This window comes from Sitophilus oryzae, unplaced genomic scaffold (assembly GCF_002938485.1).
Source record: "Sitophilus oryzae breed Bouriz unplaced genomic scaffold, Soryzae_2.0 scaffold_1145_pilon_pilon, whole genome shotgun sequence".
Taxonomy (NCBI): domain Eukaryota; kingdom Metazoa; phylum Arthropoda; class Insecta; order Coleoptera; family Curculionidae; genus Sitophilus; species Sitophilus oryzae.
Window position 1 is genome coordinate 246,595 of NW_022145777.1, and position 19,089 is coordinate 265,683.

General features: G+C 31.7%; 2 protein-coding genes across 2 annotated transcripts in view; one reads left to right on the forward strand and one right to left on the reverse strand.

The window, feature by feature from the left end:
• Nucleotides 1-4,526, forward strand: part of LOC115886336 (dnaJ homolog subfamily C member 13-like) — a 53,049-nt gene extending 48,523 nt beyond the window's left edge. Inside the window, exons 24-25 of the mRNA XM_030905434.1 lie at nucleotides 1,696-2,077; nucleotides 4,401-4,526. Of these exons, the coding sequence (XP_030761294.1) occupies nucleotides 1,696-2,077; nucleotides 4,401-4,510 (492 nt within the window). The 3' untranslated portion in view covers nucleotides 4,511-4,526. The remainder of the gene's footprint in view (nucleotides 1-1,695; nucleotides 2,078-4,400) is intronic.
• Nucleotides 4,527-5,539: 1,013 nt separating this feature from the next.
• Nucleotides 5,540-18,705, reverse strand: LOC115886345 (E3 ubiquitin-protein ligase UHRF1-like). The gene is made up of 10 exons (XM_030905446.1): nucleotides 18,433-18,705; nucleotides 18,049-18,374; nucleotides 17,833-17,988; nucleotides 17,316-17,482; nucleotides 16,995-17,178; nucleotides 15,952-16,183; nucleotides 11,070-11,281; nucleotides 9,836-10,118; nucleotides 7,657-8,022; nucleotides 5,540-6,018 (listed from the first exon to the last, which is right to left on the reverse strand). Exons 1-10 carry the CDS (start codon nucleotides 18,592-18,594, stop codon nucleotides 5,857-5,859), a joined length of 2,250 nt encoding a protein of 749 aa, XP_030761306.1. The 5' UTR covers nucleotides 18,595-18,705; the 3' UTR covers nucleotides 5,540-5,856.
• Between the last annotated feature and the right edge of the window lie 384 nt (nucleotides 18,706-19,089).

Sequence of the window (19,089 nt, forward strand, 5' to 3'; positions counted from 1 at the left end):
TACTAAGTAAAACGTATATAGACAATATGCTGAATTCTTCGAAATGCGCAACTAAATCTCTAAGTATAATAAAAATGTCACAAATTTAATCAGATTTTCTGAACGCCTAACTTTTAGTTGCAAAAAAAATTGTTAGTATAGGGAATATCAAAATAAATAATACGTTTTTGTAGAATACATACCTGCAGCTTGCTGAGCCATTTTAAATCAAAACAATAATATAACGTAAAAAGAGCACAAGAACAAGAACAATTTATAATTTTAAACATAAAATTTAGCCATTTACCTCTTATCTGTGAGAAGTAACAACTTTGACGTTTCGTTGAAACAAATGAATGCAACTAAACACACCCATAGCAACGCCATTCATGGCAGACATGATTTAACTTATCATTTATCTATTTTGGGAAATCTTAACAGTTTTGCTTTTTCGAATTTCGACCACCTTTTTCATGCTAATACCCTACCGTGAGGCGCCTTGAAACGATCTTGACAGCCCTCCACAGAAGCAGTGATACGATAACAGGGTTGTTGACTAGAGAACGTAAAAATTACGCCCGGCGCGTTAAGTAAATTATCAGGCCTGAGAGATAGGGAACCCGGTGATGATACGCCAGACATCATATATTATATATGAAAGACATGCAACGAACTAAAAACTTTACAACATTATACCACTTTCAAAGTTATTTCTACTTATTTCGATTTGTAGCGAGGAGCTGCTGCCTTAAATTTTAATATTGCTATTGTGACTACTGTTAAGAAATAAATTAATTACTAAAATACTAATTATTAAATTAAAAATAAAACGTAAAAATCTTTAAAAAATGATATATAAATATATTGTTTCTCAATTTTACATTAAGATTCATCTCATAAATCCATCACAATCTGGCAGCGTTGTCGCCATCGCTTGTCACTCAAAGTTGATCACGTGCATCGGAAATTGTTTTCCGATTACTTTGTTTTTAATAGCCTTGTTAGGGCGGTTAAGTTATTCTAAGGAAGAATTTTTTTACAATACCCTTCATAAAATATGCCTTTCCAGCGACGAGAAGAACAGACTGCATCTAAGAAATGACATACATCTAAAAAATGATCTACTTTTGAATTAAAAGGGGTTTTCTAATAAATTGAGTAATACTCTCCTCTAAACTTTCTCTTTTTAATTTGACAGATGTCGAGTAAAGATTTTTTTTGGGAACGTTTGTTCGTTAAACAGCAAGCAATGGATGGTTGTCAAAAGTAAAATCGATAAAAAATTGAGGTTTAAATGAAAATAATATTAAATTATTAAGTAGTAATCAGTCATGAGAAAATTAACCTGAACACAAACATGATCATAAATGACTCTCAAAAAAAACACAAAGCACAATTTTTTAAATTATTACTACAACCAATAGCAGCACACAGTAAGGCACTCATTTTTTGTCAATCCGTCTCTGTGCTGGGGGGACGTAACGCTCGAACCTCGCAGGTCGACGGACGGAACTCAACTGAAACGCTCTGCAATCTGCCGATATTCGACAGATTGTAAAAACTGGCAGAAAATATTTGGGAGAGTGTAACTACTTTTTTCCTTCTACTATGATACACTTCCCCGCGACTGATTAGTTGATTAAATTAAAGTGGTCGATTTAGCGACCATCAACTTATAAAGGGTAAAATAATCATTTTTCTTTCTCTCTTCTTCAGATATGCGTCAGCGCTATAGCCCAGACCGACTGCATGTACACCCTCAAGCACGCGATGCAGGTCCGAAAGGACATGACGTCCGTCGCGTGCGAAGCCCTCAGTCGTCTCTTCTCCAACAGCCAGGACCAGCTGGTCAAGCAAGCGCTGGACGTCGACTTCATCCCCTTCCTCCTCGGCTTACTGGAGGCGCGGCTGGAGCTGATCGAGAACCCCGCGATGACCAAGGCCCAAATCGTGAAAGCGCTCAAGTCGATGGGCAGGAGCTTGCTGTATGGGGACAGGGTGAACGCAGTTTTGGAGAAGAGCAGCGTGTGGGCCGAGTACAAGGATCAGAAGCACGATTTGTTTATCGGTAGTTCGAACGTAGCCGGATATTTGACGGGTAAGAGATATTATGTACAAAATCAGTTGTTGCTTGTGAAATTCAAATATACCATACATTTACTACAGGTAGACCAATTGTAGTAAAAATCTAACATAGTTATGATTAAGGGACATAATTTGAATGCTACAAAAAACATTATAACAAATTTAATAATAATGTAGGATTATGTGCAGCGATAGGATTTTTCAAAAATGCAGTAATATTTATAGGCCAGTAAGCCAGGATAAAAATAGGGTATTACCTCCGAATTCTTGACACCCGCACCGATTGATGTGAAATTTTAACAGCGAACAAAGATATATGGATGAAACAAAAGTTACATAGTAGCGATGTGTGCTCTCACCCTGGGGGTGAGTGTCCTTCTCGTGGGTAAAAAATAAATCACCCATTTAAATAGTATGTAATATAATGCACATAATTCTAACCAAAAAATGTCCTATAACATTTTTTTTCAGAAAATTAATATTTTCCGAGTTATTTAGGATTGAAAAATGTCGATTTTTCATCTAAAAACTGCATATTTTTCTGCCATTTTTTATAAATAACTCGAAAACCTTGCGTTTTATCGCAAAACTCATATAAAGCTTTTGAAATAACGAATCGATTCATTTTTTGTTGATTACCGTAGGTGTAATAATAGCCGAGTTATCACTCTGTAAAGGCGATTTTTTATTTTTCGAAAACTAAATTGCAACCTTTTACTGTAAAATAATGGCGAAAGAACACATTTTTCGAAGAAAATGAATATCCAAACCAAAATCTATGACTAAAATCATAAAAATAAAAACTATCAATTTGTAGGAAATTACACGAGCTACAAAATAACCTCTATAGTTGAATAGTCTTGAACTCATTTTTACGAGACTTTTGGGTTTTAAGGGCTCAAAGAAGGTGGTCCTTACACGCAAGTCAAACTAAAAAAACGTAATAAAGAAATCTACAGAAAAATTGAAAGAGAGCAAAAATATTGCAAAAAAATAGACCTTCAATTTTACTCTGTTGCATTTTTTACGTATTTTGTTTAGTTTTTGAGATATGACAAAAAAATTAAATTTGAAAAAAAACAAAATAAAATTATTTTCAACTTTTTTCCAAATTTAGGCATTCTAAACCGCTCGAACTTGCAGAGCCCATTGTTAGTACCTAAATTCAGCCAACTGTACATGTATTACGCTTAGTTTTTATTTTTATGATTTTAGTCATAGATTTTATGTTAATTTTTTTCCGAAAAAATTAGGTGACCATTGAGGTGTTGATCATATCCACTGTTAACATTTCACGTCAATCGGTGCAGGTGTTCAGAATTTAGACCCTAAAATCCTCGCTTACTATTAGAACTGCGATGTGATCGCAACTATTCTAAAATCGCAATCGCATTTTGCGATTACCTTTCTAAATTAATAAAATTATATAAGGATTCTTGCCACTTAACTGCTAATATAGAAATTTAATTCTACGCTGTGTTTGTCATAATGCGGATCAACCTGCTCTCACTACCGGTTTCAGAGCCCTACTCCATTATCAGGTGAGCTTGGGAGATCCACAAAATGACAACCACCAGCGCAGAGATAGTTAATTCCGACTTGTCGGAAAGTATCGGTTAGATATTAAGTCCCGAACGGGAGATAGCGGCCTGCGTGCAATGGTAGTACTTTCGTACCACCGAGGCGCAACTATCGATAGTAAAAGGATGGTAAAAGGCTTTTTTTCAGGCAAGCCAAATTATAAAAATAGAAAACAAATTTCTTGCAGTAGAGGTATATAATAAAATTATATAAGGATTCTTGCCACTTAACTGCTAATATAGAAATTTAATTCTACGCTGTGTTTGTCATAATGCGGATCAACCTGTTCTCACTACCGGGTTCGGAGCCCTACTCCATCATCAGGTGAGCTTGGGAGATCAACAAAATGACAACCACAGCGCAGAGATAGTTAATTCCGACTTGTCGGAAAGTATCGGTTAGATATTAAGTCCCGAACGGGAGATAGCGGCCTGCGTGCAATGGTAGTACTTTCGTACCACCGAGGCGCAACTATCGATAGTAAAAGGATGGTAAAAGGCTTTTTTTCAGGCAAGCCAAATTATAAAAATAGAAAACAAATTTCTTGCAGTAGAGGTATATAATATAAAGGTAAGAGGTAAAGAGGTAATTAGTCTAGAGATTTTAGTTTTTTAAGCCTCCCATACTGAAGTCCGCCATATTGGGAAGTTTTAAATGAATACAAGTATACAAAGGTGACTTAAATTTCTATCTGCGAATTTGAATTTTTAGGCAACCAATATTAATATAGTTGCGAATGTGATTTTGTGTTTCAGGTGTGCCATCATCAGCAGGCTATCTAACCCAAGGTCCTAGTAACAGCGTCCACATAGCTCCGCCGCCCGTAGACAAAGAAGATTCTACGTTGAAATATGACGGAGTATAACTTTTATTGTGATAAATCAAACCTTTATGTGATAACTATCAGTGTGTACTTGCCAAGATGCGCGCACGCGTTATACCAAAAGACATATAGGTACGGACATTCCTCAGTTTTCTAGCAATAAATCATATTTGAATTGCATGTATAAAACTAAAATATTCAACTATTGTAAGTAACTGTAAAGTAGTTTGTACGTCTTAAGTATGCTTTATTGGTATTAATATGCCTGAACTGAACAAACTATATTTTTATGAATCTGTATGACAGTTTTGCCCTCTGAAGTTTTTGGAATACATTTCCTTTTTTTTTCAAAAATCTAAAAATAATAAGGCATTTTTGTATATGATACGTTTCAACTACTGTATCTTAATTAGATTTTATGATTGAAGTCCTTTTTGTTAATAAATATATATTGTAAATAAACATGCTTGTTAATGTACTTACAAATAATAAACTTTATTTAAGGAATGGTGATATTACATTTTCATATCTGTCTATTTTGACACAGTGTAAGACCTTATAATGTAAGTTTTGATTTTCATCTAATCAAACTTTAGACTCTCGATATCATCAAATATCAGTATTATTGATTCTATTATATTACACTTAAAAAAAATTAAGGCAATACCATAGACCTTAATTTATTAGATAAAATCTTGTTCAGTTGATCTATTAAAATTCATATACAGGATGTGCCAAAAAGTTCACAACAAATGCTTAGGCGCACTGTTTTCAGCATACCCAAAAATAAATAATTTTGACATATGCCGAGTGACAATTGTCATGACGGCTGATATTTTTTCAAAGTCTCAGTACATGGTATATATTTGTGAAACATACTTTTTGCATATTATGTAAAGAGGATTTTGTAATGGTAAATTTATTGCATACTTTTTGGCATACCCTGTATAAAGAGTCCATAATTTTATTGCGCTCAAAAGTCAATAATTTAAATAAAAATATATTTGAATTTACCAGTCAAGAGGAATAATTATTTAGTGAGACATTTTAGGTAATTATATAAACTCAATGTAAAGGAAAATTACTTTTATTTATTAAAAAATATACTATTTGATAAAATACAATGTCGGCCGATTTATTAAAATTAACATGTCTTTTTAAATTAGTTAGCTTACCTAATAAAAACAATCTAAAATTATTTTATATATTACCTATACTATCTCCTTAAAATTCAATTAGTGGAATTTTTTAAAATTAATCTTCATTATAGAGACGTTTAAAATTAATTAATACCTTATTACGTTAAATAAAACAAGAGAGATTAAAATTATGTAAATATAAGTCAAAATTTATATAAATTGAATAAAATGCTACATTCTACCTAATTTCTACTTTGTACCATAACCTGGGAATAGTAAATTTAGAGCTACGCTCAACTTTTCGTTCCTTGGTAATTTTCCAGTCGCTTCTGATTTGTCCAGACTTTCTCTACAGTGAGGACAAAAATAACTGTCGGATTCGGAATGTTTGAAAGATTCTTTTAAGCATATCTGAAAAAAATAATACGTCAAATATTAGATCCCATAAAGAATAACAGAAGAAAAAACTAAAGGACTCTCTAATGTATGAATACTCAGCATATATAGCAGTAAGTAATGTATGAATATAAAAATAGTTATTTGACTTTCCTTTGACTATATAGTAAACGCCACGAATGTTTGGGAGTGATTCATCGCTTGATGAAGGGAATTGCATTACCTATGGGGAATTCCATTTTATTATATATTTATAACCATTGCCTGGAAACTTATATGGTAAAATTTTGATAAAATAATTTAGTACACACTAAAAACACGGTATGTCGCTAGTGGTAGGAAAAATAATTTTTAGAGGTTACTAATTTATTTGGTTGCCTGTGATATGCATATACAGGGTGTTTCCTAATTAATCTAAAAAATATAAAATCGTTAGAAAACGAATTAAGGCGGGCTCTTAATAAGTATATTTATTTTTTTCTCGGCAACCGTTTGATGAACAAGAAAAACTCAAAAGATCAATTTTGTTGAAAAAGGTTGGCCAGTCAAGAAAAAAATATATTTTCTTTAAAAAAGCAGTGGTATACCATTTATGTTAAGCAAAAAAATCGTTTTTTTTTTAATTTTTAACACCCTGTAGATCAGAAAGGAAGTACTTTAGACCTAATGGTTATATAAAAATTGTTTTAAGAACACATGAGGAATCACACCATAATTTTTTTAGACTAATTCGAAAACACCCTGTATACCTATTGTCAACTTGACAATGACTGCTGATAAATCAAATAATACCTTTTCAGTGAAAAAAGCCTGATTTTCGCAGGAAAAATTTTGATTTTTATTGAATTTGGGCCCGCGTTTGCAAATACTGGTTTGTTTTTTTAATTTCCTATCTATCTAAATTTTAAATATCATAGTCAGAAATAGTTTTATTATTTATTAACTGTAAAAATGGTGTTTTGTTGTTGTGTTGCATCTTGCAAAGAAACTAACAAAACTGCAAAAATGTACGTGTTTCCAAAAGACGATAAAGTATGTATCTTAGATAAAAGAAAAATATATGGTATGTATTCATTGTTTGATTTTTTTCGTTCGCTTTAAAATCTATAAATCTCGGTCTATTCATTAGACAGCCAGTCGACTTCCGATCATTTACATGAAACTGTAAAATAAATTGTAAAATATATATATTCTTATGATTTATTAAAGTTACTCTGATATACTAATATATTAGTGTAACTTTAAAAATAAATCCTTTGAATTCAAATATAAACATAAAAAACATTTACAGCAGAAAAGGCGAAGGCGCTGGGTTAAACGTAGTCTCCACTAAAAACACGGAGGGGCGCTTTGACCCAAAATTTTACTATTAAGTTTCATATCTATCTTAATAGTAGATTATTTTCTTTTATCTATGATTTATAACCAAATATATGTTTTGACAAAACTTTGACAGTTAAAACAACAAATTACAACAGATTATATATTGATTATTATATGACTTGAAACACCACGGCACTGGAATTAAGTTTTATGTGACCTTGAACAGATTAGTTCACATGGTAGCGACCGATGAATCACTCCCAAACGTTCGTGGCGTTACTATACACGCATTATAGAGTGATACAGATTAAAAAACTGATAAATAGTTACCTGACATAAATTGTGTCGACATTTGAGCGTCACTGGATTAAATACAAGCTCGATGCATATGATGCATTGGAAAATCTCTTCAACCTTATCCAGAAATGCCTTCTTTCCATTCTTAACTGCTGACTTACACTCAATCCATAATTTTTCATTCACTGTATCCTCCTTTATAGCCTTTTCTATAGCACTGTCAATTTTGAAAACTTCTACTTTCTTTTTCTTATTGAGTAGGTTGTCTAACGGGCCGCTAGTGGTTTTTCTTTTATGTCCTTTTTTCGGTGACGATTTTTTCGATGCCGTTATTTTCTTGTTTTCTGTCTCTTCTTTCTTCTTCTTAGCTTCCTCAAAAGCTAGGTACCCTTCGGGGTACTAAAGAAAGAAATAAAAACTATAGAAATATTTTAAATGGTTAATACAGGGTGAGCCAAAAAGTTTGCAACAATTTTATTCCGTGGTTGGCAACAATGAATTTAAAAATTGCGTCCTCGTTTACGTAACAAAAAATTTAATTGGTATTGAATATATATTATAATTTCACATTTATTGCAAACTTTTTGGCACTCCAAAAGTAGCAAAGATTAAATATAGGTTATCTACCGCAAATATGGAGTATCAACCAATTGTAACTGTTAGTGTTGGGAAAAATCGGATGAATTCAATCCTCGAGGATTCCAATAATCGAATGATCATACGAGGAATCCTCGGTCATAAAATTTTCTCTGTATAATATCTCGATCGACACCTGAATAATACTCGCCGCTGGGTGTGAGTGATTTTGCTTGCTGTTTTTAACACACTGTTGCCATGTACTTGAATGACTTAAATAATGTAATAAAAATAAATACTAATTATTTTAAACACTTTTTTTATAATTTTTAATATGTTCGTGTATAATTTCATGTGGGAAATAAAATTTTCATAGGTTTTGCTTTAAATTGTGGTGATTTTGTTTCTTTAACTCCGACTTTGAGGCTAATCTGGAAACCGGTCAGCACATTTTCGGGCCAAATGAAACCAACTAATTCTAGGAAATACGTGCGGCTTTTTAAAAAGGGCTTCTAATTTATTGTTTATTTGTCGGCGGTCGGTCATTGAGATAAAAAATATATTTTGTTTTACTTTTTAATAGCGTACTTTCACCGAAAATAAACTGTAGGACCTAATAAATTGTAGTAGTATTGTGTTATTGTGCATATTTTAAGTTTTTGTGCGACATAATATCCAGTTTTAAAATTGAATTTACCAACTGTATTGTTTGGGCACAGCTTAACTAATAATCGAAAAAAAATTGTTAATGATGATTGTTTCGGATTTTCAATCTCTTTCTCTTGTGAACCTTCATAATAGAAAAATATTAACTAATAAAATTTTACTTAAGGCCGAGCCTAAGGTTACAACGAGTCAGCTGTCGCTTTAAAAACTGTTTGAAAAAAAATGAAATAAAATATACAGCAATATTGTTATTGTTCTTGTTGGCAAATTCCGCAAATCATTCACTTTATATCTACGTTCCATCACACTAAATTTCGATTATACTTTCATCAGAATATAGTCTCCCAACGTACAACTACAAGCAAAGGTTTTTTTTACAAGAAAGCACGTAAATTGAAAATTAAAAATGCAAATAAAGCAAAATCTCCAAAGCCTTAACCCAAATAAACAACTGTGGTTTTGTCAAATGGAATTTTGAAAGTCGAAAACTGACGTATTATGAATTTTCAGATCTTTCAATTCTGAATTATTACACAGAAAAAATAACATTATATTATTATATCAATGGTTAAAAAACTATAAATCTTAAAATATAAAGTATGCAGAAAAAATCTTTATAATTTAAATAAATATTATAATTAATATATCCTATCTATCTAAACAAAAACAAAACAAAAATAAGTAATGTATTTCTGTTCAAAAATGCAGGTTACTACTCTGAAAACCGACTATTATTGCGAGCGATATGCGAGCAAGTGATTAAATGGTTATCCTCTGTCCTCTGTAAAAAAAGTTTCAGCATTCATTCACACCCGATGTTAGTTGCGTGCCGAGTAATCCTCGAGAATCGACAAAAATACTCGAGACATACCGAGGATATGAATACTCGGATGACCGAGTATTTTTCACTCGAGTGATCCCATCACTAGTAACTGTTTTAACAAGTAGAACAAATCTCCATAAAACTTACAATCATCTCATACTGTTTGGCATTCTCTTCCCATGGTGCCAGAGCTGGGTCGTCCCTCCTCAAAAAGTACCTCCAGACCATAAATCCAGACTTTCCTTTTTCTGGATAATACTTAACGACCTTATAGAGGCCGTCATATCTATAACCATCCTCCGGAGCATACTTGGAATGTTTCGCTAACTTGTAACTTCTCACTACACGTACGGGTTTGCCGGATTTCCAGTCCGTGGCTTCTGCACCCTCTTTGTCGTTGAAAGGCGCGTTGCAATTCAACGCTAAGGCCCTGTTATAAAATGATTTGGTAAATAAAAGTAAACAGGAACACGTATAACTTCGATGCATATATACGGTAATCGCAAAACATTTTCCGATGCACATCATCAATCATATCAAAATTACACTAAAGCCTATAAACCTGAGTAAATGAAATTTTGGCAAAAAAGTTTAAATTTGTTGTATAATTTAAGATACCGAGCAGCTCTTCATTTTACTTTATAGAGCAAATGATTGTATTTTATTTAGATTAAAGCTGCAAAAATTAGTTTAAACCAAATTTTATTATCGCTATGTTGATCACATTGCGCCGTGTTCAGCAACGTTGTCGTTTATTATTTGACAATTACCATAATGTCAGTGATTATATTGTTTAATATCGTGTTGTTGTTGAATTTTTTGTGAGTAATTCTTGTTTTTGGCCTATTTTCATAGTCTTTTTTTTAAAAATTGCTCTTTTAAGAACTAAATTTTCGAGTTTTTGAATTGCATTTCTTGAAATTATGTGTTGAAAATATGCCGGAGCATTTAAGCAGTCGAAGCAAAGAGCTTGTAGCCGTTCTGATAAACTATTTTGAACGAGAACGTGACAATATAAAATTAAAAGAAAATAATAATAAATTTGAATAAACAATATATTTGGCGACATAATTCCGGAAAAAGCCGAACCGCTCCGAAATTATCAAAAGCTTTGGGTCGGGACCGTTGCAAGAATAGTGCCAAATAGTACCGTATGATCGAAAAAAAAACGTCGTCCAGTTTGCTTGGAAATGACGATCGATGACATTTCCCATATAATTTTACATATAAAATGACAGCGATTTTCATTTCATAGCCATCGCTGACGCCGTTTTTATTCGATTATACGGTATTTACATTGTCCTTATGGGCACTTTCAAATCTAAACTTGTTTCTTTTATCTATGCTTCCTTAATCTTTTTATTCAAAGCATACAACTTACTTGTTTGTTCTGGTCAGCTCTTGGTCGAAGCTCTGGTTACTTGTGCGCTTGTTACCTGATAAATCTCTTCCTCCCGAACCGGTGTAAAAAAACTCGTTGCCGTAGTCTATATCGTCCTCGTAACCGCCAGATAATACGATGCTGTATGCGCAGTCGGATTCTTGTCCATGTATTCCTGCTACAGGCGGTCGATGAACACCTGATTCGGCAACCTAATAATGAATTAAATGAAAATAGTAGGTCACTTCTTTCAACAACAAATTTTTTATTGCAATATCATAGAATAATGCAATGTAAATGTTGAAACTTCTTTATTTAAAAGTGCGTATACATTAGTTGCGTGTTGATACGTGTTTTCAAGCTGCGCGCAAACCGCTTGCCGCGGACCATCTGTCGGTTTTTCGACGCTCCGCATTGTATAGAATGTTCAGCCATCGTTCAACATCACGTCATATATTGTCGAACTCTCTCAATCACTTGCCACCAACATGAATGACAATGATGAAGACATTACGACATTTCGTAAATTACTGCATATTCTTTTTAGTAATTGTCATTGTCGTTTGATTTGGGGCTATAATTTTATTGATGGGCATCGATCAATGTCAAAATTAAAATTTGATTGTTGCTGGAAATAAAATTCAAATTTTTTTATTACAAAAATGCATCAAAGATTTCACCAAAATGAACAAGAGCTCATTGCTAAGCTTATAAATTATTTTTCTCGAGTAAGAGACGCTGGTAGAACACTCTTGTCCATTGACGCCGTAAATGAAGTAAGTACAATGCAAAGGTGTAATATTCCTATGTAAAATAGAAATTGATAGCGTTTTTAAATAATATAGCGAGTTGCTGGTACTTTAGAAATAGGAACTTCAACAGTCCAAAGGACTGGAATTAAAGGGATTGTAAATTGTAACTCAGTGGCGGCTCGTCAGGTGCAGTAGGTGAAGGGACACTTCACCAAAAAAAATACTCAAATTAAAGAAAAAACTTTATTGCTTAAAATATTAATTTAGTTTAATATATTTACATGTATCTAAATAATAAAATGGTAATTTATTATAAGATATTTATTTTTTTCCGGGCGGACCTCTGCATAATAGGTCCACCGCATCGTTAATTCCGGCCGAAAAAGTAGCATAATAGGCCCGCACGCACCTACAAGCCAGAAATGCAAGTGAAAATGTTTGCATTTCTGAGCCAAGCGGCTACACGGTTTCCATAGTAACGTGACGTCAGCCTAGCGGCAGATGTAAATCCCCCCGAAATTTATTATCGGTGACCGATTGAATGAGTTTTTGGGTTTTGGGCAGTTCTCTTCGTCTTCCTTCAAACTTTCAACTTAGTTGTTCAGGAAATGCGTAACGGCGGGTGGCGCACAGAGGGGATTTTTTCCAAATTCGTGGCCAAAATGATTTTTGTAGCATAAACTTACTATTTCTTTTCGAAACTAGTATTTACATTAAAAGTGAGTCATATTTACTAAGAAAATGTCTATTATACACTTTGATGCTATACAGGGTGACAAAAAATTGCAAAGTTCGAAACAGAGGTAATATTAATTGTTAGAAGAAAATATTCAGTAGTTTTCATCTTTAAACATGTATTTTTTGCAAATTGTTCTTATGTTTTCATTTTCATTACATATAAATTTTAAGGGAGTGTACAACCCCTAAAATATGTTTTATTTTAAAAATTGGTTAATTTTGCAGAAAAATGGTTGAACACGTATTTTCTATCGCTTTTCACCAAAATCAATAGTTTTTTAAATAAAAAATATTTAAGAGGTTCATCCCTTAAAATTTGGGTTTTGAAAAATACCCTACTTATTGAACCTCTACACCTAACAATCTATACGTAAGCCAAAATTCAGCTTTTTACTCCCATTTGTTTCAGCTTGATGAAAAGGGGGTTGTATTCACCCCCTATGGGACAATCGTTGTGGAAAAAAATATCTTCGTATGTCAAAAACAAAAATAAAAATACGTGTTCAAGCATTTTGTCGCGAAACCAGTGGTTTCTTAAATAAAAAACATTTCAATATTGAAAGGATAGTTACAACCCTTTTAAATTCAAGTTTTATAAAATTCTTTCTTATTGTTCGCCTACTTTGTATAAGAAACCTGTGTGCAAAATTTCGAGTCTCTAGACCCAGAGGTTTAAGCTGTGCATTGATATGTGCCTATATCCGTCACTTACAGTCACTTTCACAGACATTTTTTTAAGTGTCCGTTAACTAAAGGACAATTAAATTTAAAGGTTCCATTTATTTGACGTGACGTACAGGTCATCAATCAGTGTTAAAATGGCACTTAAAAGACCCTTAACATAACGGTCTCTTAAAAGAAATGTTGATGCAAGTGGCTGTTAGTGTGTGTGTGTGTGTGAGACAGTTTATTCTATTATATAAGTAGATTTCACATTACGTTTAGAGCCAAAAATCTGTTATTTTGAACAGATTAGCAAAAACTAGCAGTCACTTTTAACACAGATAATAAGATTAAGCATTGATAAATAAGACAGTGAAAAGCATTGAGCTTAATACACATTAATAGGGTACCAAATGCTTAACCGAATGAACGCTTAATTTTTTCTTTTTTCATTTTGAACAATAGAAAACAAAACCAATAAAAGTTTATATATGCATTTTTAAAGTACTACTAAGTAAAATATTATATTATTCTACATACATAAAGGTACACAATCCATGTTTCACTTTTCGCAAAAAATTATTGGAAACACATAAAACCAAACGTCATTAATAACGAAAATTTAAGTAATGACAGCCAGCATAACATTTTGTCTTGCCAAAGCTAACTTTGGATCAACGTAACTAGAGAATACGGTAAAAATTTATAATAATTTTTTTTTAGCTTAATAGATAGATATGTTGCCTGTCGTTTCAAATATTAATTATGAGAATATTGCTCATTTCAGAATTTTAAATTTTGACCACGAATTTGGAAAAAATCCCCTCTGTGTGGCGTGGCGCATAATTTATGCATTTATGCTAATATTCGGCTACTTCCGCGAGTAATTAACCGTGTAAAGACTGTAAAGTTGTTGTTGATTATTTATTGTTGTTTGTTAATGGTTTTTGTTGATTTAACTTGTTAATTTTTGCTGTTTGTGTTATTGTTGTGTTTTAAAACTGCTTTGTGTGTGTGTATGTGTAAAAAATGAACCCAATTAATGACTTGGTGTGCAATTTATTGGAAACTCCCTTCAGACGGTGGACAGATGAAGATAAGAGGGATGTTTTATCTCAAGGGCGACCAACTGAAACTTTAACAATAAATTGCAAAAAAGAAATAAGAAAAAGTGGTAAATCTTATAATATTAAATTTAAGTCTTCCTGGTTTTCTGATTTTAATTGGCTATGTAGTAGCATTGTTTTACAAAAATTGTTTTGTTGGTCGTGTTTACTATTTTCTAATAAACATGGCATTTGGAATAAAGAAGGGTTCACTGATTTCGTAAATATAAGAAGATCTTTGCATAAACACGGGGATTCTGCAGAATATTTAAAATGTCAGTTAATGGCTAAGAAATTTAAAAAAATCAAAATACAATAGCCAATGCTTTAGAAAAAAACGCTAGACTCTATAAGCTTAATTTTAATGACAATGTTCATTTAAATAGACCTTAATGAATATAATTAATTAATTAAATGACGATATTACCGATAAGTTTGCATCAATAAAGAACAGAAAAATTGAGCTGATATACAAAAATTAGTAAGGTTAGTAATATAAAATAAGTTAAATTTATTTTGGTTAATATTGTTTAGTAAACATTAATGTAATAATAATTAATGTAGTAATTGAATAATATTTGAATGGCTCCTCCATTGTAACCAACAATTTTTTCAATATCGAAATTTCAGTGAGAAAGCCGAGGAAAAACCGTTATACCTACGAAAATTACAACCTTATTTCACTGAAATCTCTATTTTGAAAAAAAATGTCGGTTACAACGTTTTTCGGGGAAGCCATTCAATAATTACAGTGTTCGCCATAAAGTTGGATCCATATGGACGGTTTTTTTGGTATTAGAGTTAAAAGAAACTTTTTGTGACAATCAATTCTGCTTTAAAAACAACTTAAAATGCACCAAGTCAAAGTTGAAACATAATTTTGTTAGTCACATTTTTTAAAATAATAATAATTTAACCAATTTTTAAAAATTTCTTTTAAATATTTTGTATTTGATGTTAGCTTTCAACTTTGACTAGGTGCATTTAAAGTTTTTTTCAATACAGAAGTGATTGCCACAAAAAAAAAATTTTTAAAACTCTAATATAAAAAAACGTCTATATGGATCCAACTTTATGGTGGACACTGTATATAATGTTGAAACTGGTTGTATCTCTTTTTACTTAATGTGTTTTAGCCCAAACTAAAACGAAAATATTATAGGTATTTGTGTATAAATAATAACAAAATAAAATGTTGACAAAATGGTGAACGCAGCAAAAAATTTTCAAATATTTTAAAAAAATGTTGACAAAATGGTGAATGCGCCAAAAAAATTAATTTTTCAAAATTTGCAATTTAAAAAAAATGAATTCTTCACCTAATTTTATACCCACGAGTCGCCACTGTGTAACTGATGAAAAGAGTTGAAGAAAAAATGAGTAAATGCCGAAAAAAAAAACGGAACTCGCTTAAAATTTTCTAAACAATATGAATTGATCTCAGACACACCCTAAAACTCATATTTGACAATTATTAATGATGACATAACAGTGAACAATGGCTGAACAGTCTTTATGTTTGTTGTTCAATTATATAATAATATAATAAACACGCATTCCGCGCGCCTTTATCTGTGACTTTGTTTTCTTTGAATAAATTCTCTTTTTATGTTAAAAACTTACCCCATGTCTAAACTTCCAGCAGAAACCAACTTCCACGCCTGGAATCGCTCCAACATGTGTTTTGGATACTTTATCGTTGCGTTTTGTCAGGCCAACACAAGCCATTCCCTTGCCCCAATCTCGCTTTGTGTCTTTCACCTGGCTAGGCATGTTCTGCTTTTTCTTGCTTTTCTTCAGTTTTTCTCCTGGCTTTACTATTTCTGAGTCATCTGTTTTGCACTGAGGGCAATACCTACAAAAATAAAATTGTTAAAAACAGAACAATTTATATGAATAAAAAATTGGTCAAGTGCGAGTCGGACTCACGCACGAAGGGTTCCGTACCACTCATTATCTATACAACATTAGACACCATATTATTATAAACTTTTTTTCCGATTTAGCTGAAATTTTGAATGCGCGTATAAATAATTTAAAAAAAAATGAAGAGACACATTACTAAAAATTGTATTAATTAATAATAAATATGTAAAAAGTAAAAATAAATATGTAAAAATTAAAAAAAAAACGATTAAAAAAAAGTGGCCTTGACTAGGATTCGAACCTGGGGTGCGATTCTGTAAACATATTTCCTGTCTAGTGACTCATCAATCGTATACAAATAACATAGGCTAGGCAAGAAATTTCTTGCTACGGAGCTTACAGAATCCCACTGCTGCCTTACTACGGCTCCAACGTCATAGCAGCGTAAAGTCCTAACGCTTTAACCACGCGGCCATCGAGGACTTGAAAGATTCTATGTAAAATTCTTACTTAAAAGATAATGTTTAGTGAAAGTACTTTTTTATTTATAAACATTTATTTAATTCTGTTGTTAGTATTTGTTCTTATAGCGGCAACATAGATACATTATCTGTGAAAATTTCAACTGTCTAGCTATAACGGTTCATAAGATAGACCTTTGTGATAGACGGATGGACGGACGGACAGCGAAGTCTTAGTAATAGGGTTCCCGTTTTTACCCTTTGGGTACGGAACCCTAAAAATGAATAATAAACTTTAATCACCTAAGCTTTAGTTTGTCATCTACTAAATTTACTCACCAGTCATCATCTGGTATAGCTTCAAGTGGTGGGTTCAAACACGTTGTGTGATGCCCCTGATCACATTCATCACAAAGAACAATCTTATCCCAATCGTTCTTTCCTCCACAAATTTTGCAACCACACGCTTTACAGAGTTTCATCTTATTGTCTTTGCATTTCTCACAATAATATGGATATACACCTAAAATTTGTTGTTTATAAATGTCTATTAAGTATATTTTTTTAATAATTTTTAGTGAAGATTATTTGAATCACTGTTTCAAAATAAAATCAGTGAATATTTTTCAGTTTTAGTTCTAAAATTTTGTTGTATCATACGTTTCTTATGACTTTTCACTTCCTCTCTAGATTTCTTAGGCTTAGTTTCCTCTATTCGCATGACCTCCTGGATAAATTTAATATTACAGTCATCGATGCTACCATCTACAATAAAAAGCTTGCCTATAACGTCAACACTGGCAACTTTGGAAATTTCAAAATCATACCTGAAAAAATATATAAAAATGTTTTTTTTTATTAATACTTAATAAACCATATTTTTTAAAAAGATTATTGTATGTTGATGTTTGTCTACTTTTAAATTGACAATATACAGATATTTAGAGCCAAAATATTATACACCATCTAGAACAGATCGATTGTAGATTAGATAATAGATATATTGTGTCAATTATATTTTTAATATGCAACTTCGATATAAGTAACAACTTATTAGGAAATAAATATCAACTCTTATTAAGTATATGGCACATATATATATTTAAATAATTTTTAACATAATTTTCTTTCTAAATACTTAATTAAGATTTTTTTATAGAAGTTATAGAATTATTACCAGAGGCCTCTACTTCTTGGTGAATCAATATTATAATTAACTAAAACTCTCATTCCTGGTGATAATTCTGGTATTTTATAGGTATAATAACTTCTAGGCCTTATGTTACTAAATTCTACGTCTTCCTCAAATGGTACAATTGATACATGTTCAGCACTAGAATATATCTTAACAGTCAATAAAGAGTGTATCATTGAATAGGTTTTGATAATTTACCTTTTAACTCGAAATACAAGATGTTCTTCCTTAACTTTCTCATCACTTTCTTTTCTAAAAACATCTATTATAGAAGCCTCGTACCAAGCTCCAGTGTCTAAGAATCTGACATCCACTAAATCATTTACATCATAAAAGTCTGATACAGTTTTAACTAAAACATCCTTCGCTACTGGTTTGCTTTCACTTTCTTCCTCAACTATTGTTGATGGTGTCGATAAGACATCGTCTTTAGTGCTTTGTTCCACTATAATTTGTCTTTTAAATACCACTATTACGTCATTCGGTAAAATTGAATAATCATTTACATTGTGGCCGTTTACCAACTAAAAATCTATTTGTTACATCTATTTTATTTACTATATAATAAAAAAAATAACGTACCTCTTTGCCTTTGTAAAATAAGCGTTGTAAATTCGGTTCTAAATCAATTTCACTAAAAACTAGTTTCCGAAGTTCTTCAATTGTTGTTGTTTTTGATAACGGAATTACGCTTTCCCTTTTTGATTTGTCTTCAAGCCAGTCGGCTTTAATTCTAATATACATTTTAAAAAAAATTATATCATCTATATAAAACTACAGTCATGCTACGATAATTTTGAATTTGAGCCAGATGCCAGATTCGTGAGATTCGGGCTTTGTTCATTTGTTTGCCTTTTAAAAAATATAGGTTAGGTGCGATTGATTAAAATTTTATTGGCGGGAAAATTATTTATTAGGAATGTACGTATTAACAGAAGATATCGATTTTTCCTTGAAATTGTCATATATAGTATTTAAAAAATAAACAGAAGTTTTAAGAAATTTAAGTTGAACTGTACGGCTAATTTTTCAAGTTACCAAAAATACTTTTTACAGAAATTTGATTAATTATTGTTTTCCATTTTTTTAACATACTTATTGAAATAATCAAATTAATTTTAAAAAAGAAATTAGATTAGGAGTTAAAAAGAGGGAGATTGTCTTTTATACAGTTGTAAGTAGGATATTTTACTATTATTGGATTTATGGATGTTTTAATTAATTCTTATATTATTTTTC

Bases quoted from the DNA above. Each gene is read 5' to 3' on its own strand.
- LOC115886345 (XM_030905446.1), bottom strand. From the start codon at position 18,594: ATGTATATTAGAATTAAAGCCGACTGGCTTGAAGACAAATCAAAAAGG. The intron at 17,179-17,315 runs GTATGATACAAC...AACAAATTTTAG, and splicing joins AGTGAAAAGTCATAAGAAAC to GTGTATATCCATATTATTGT. The intron at 6,019-7,656 runs GTAACTATTTAT...TATTTTTTTCAG, and splicing joins GTCGACACAATTTATGTCAG to ATATGCTTAAAAGAATCTTT.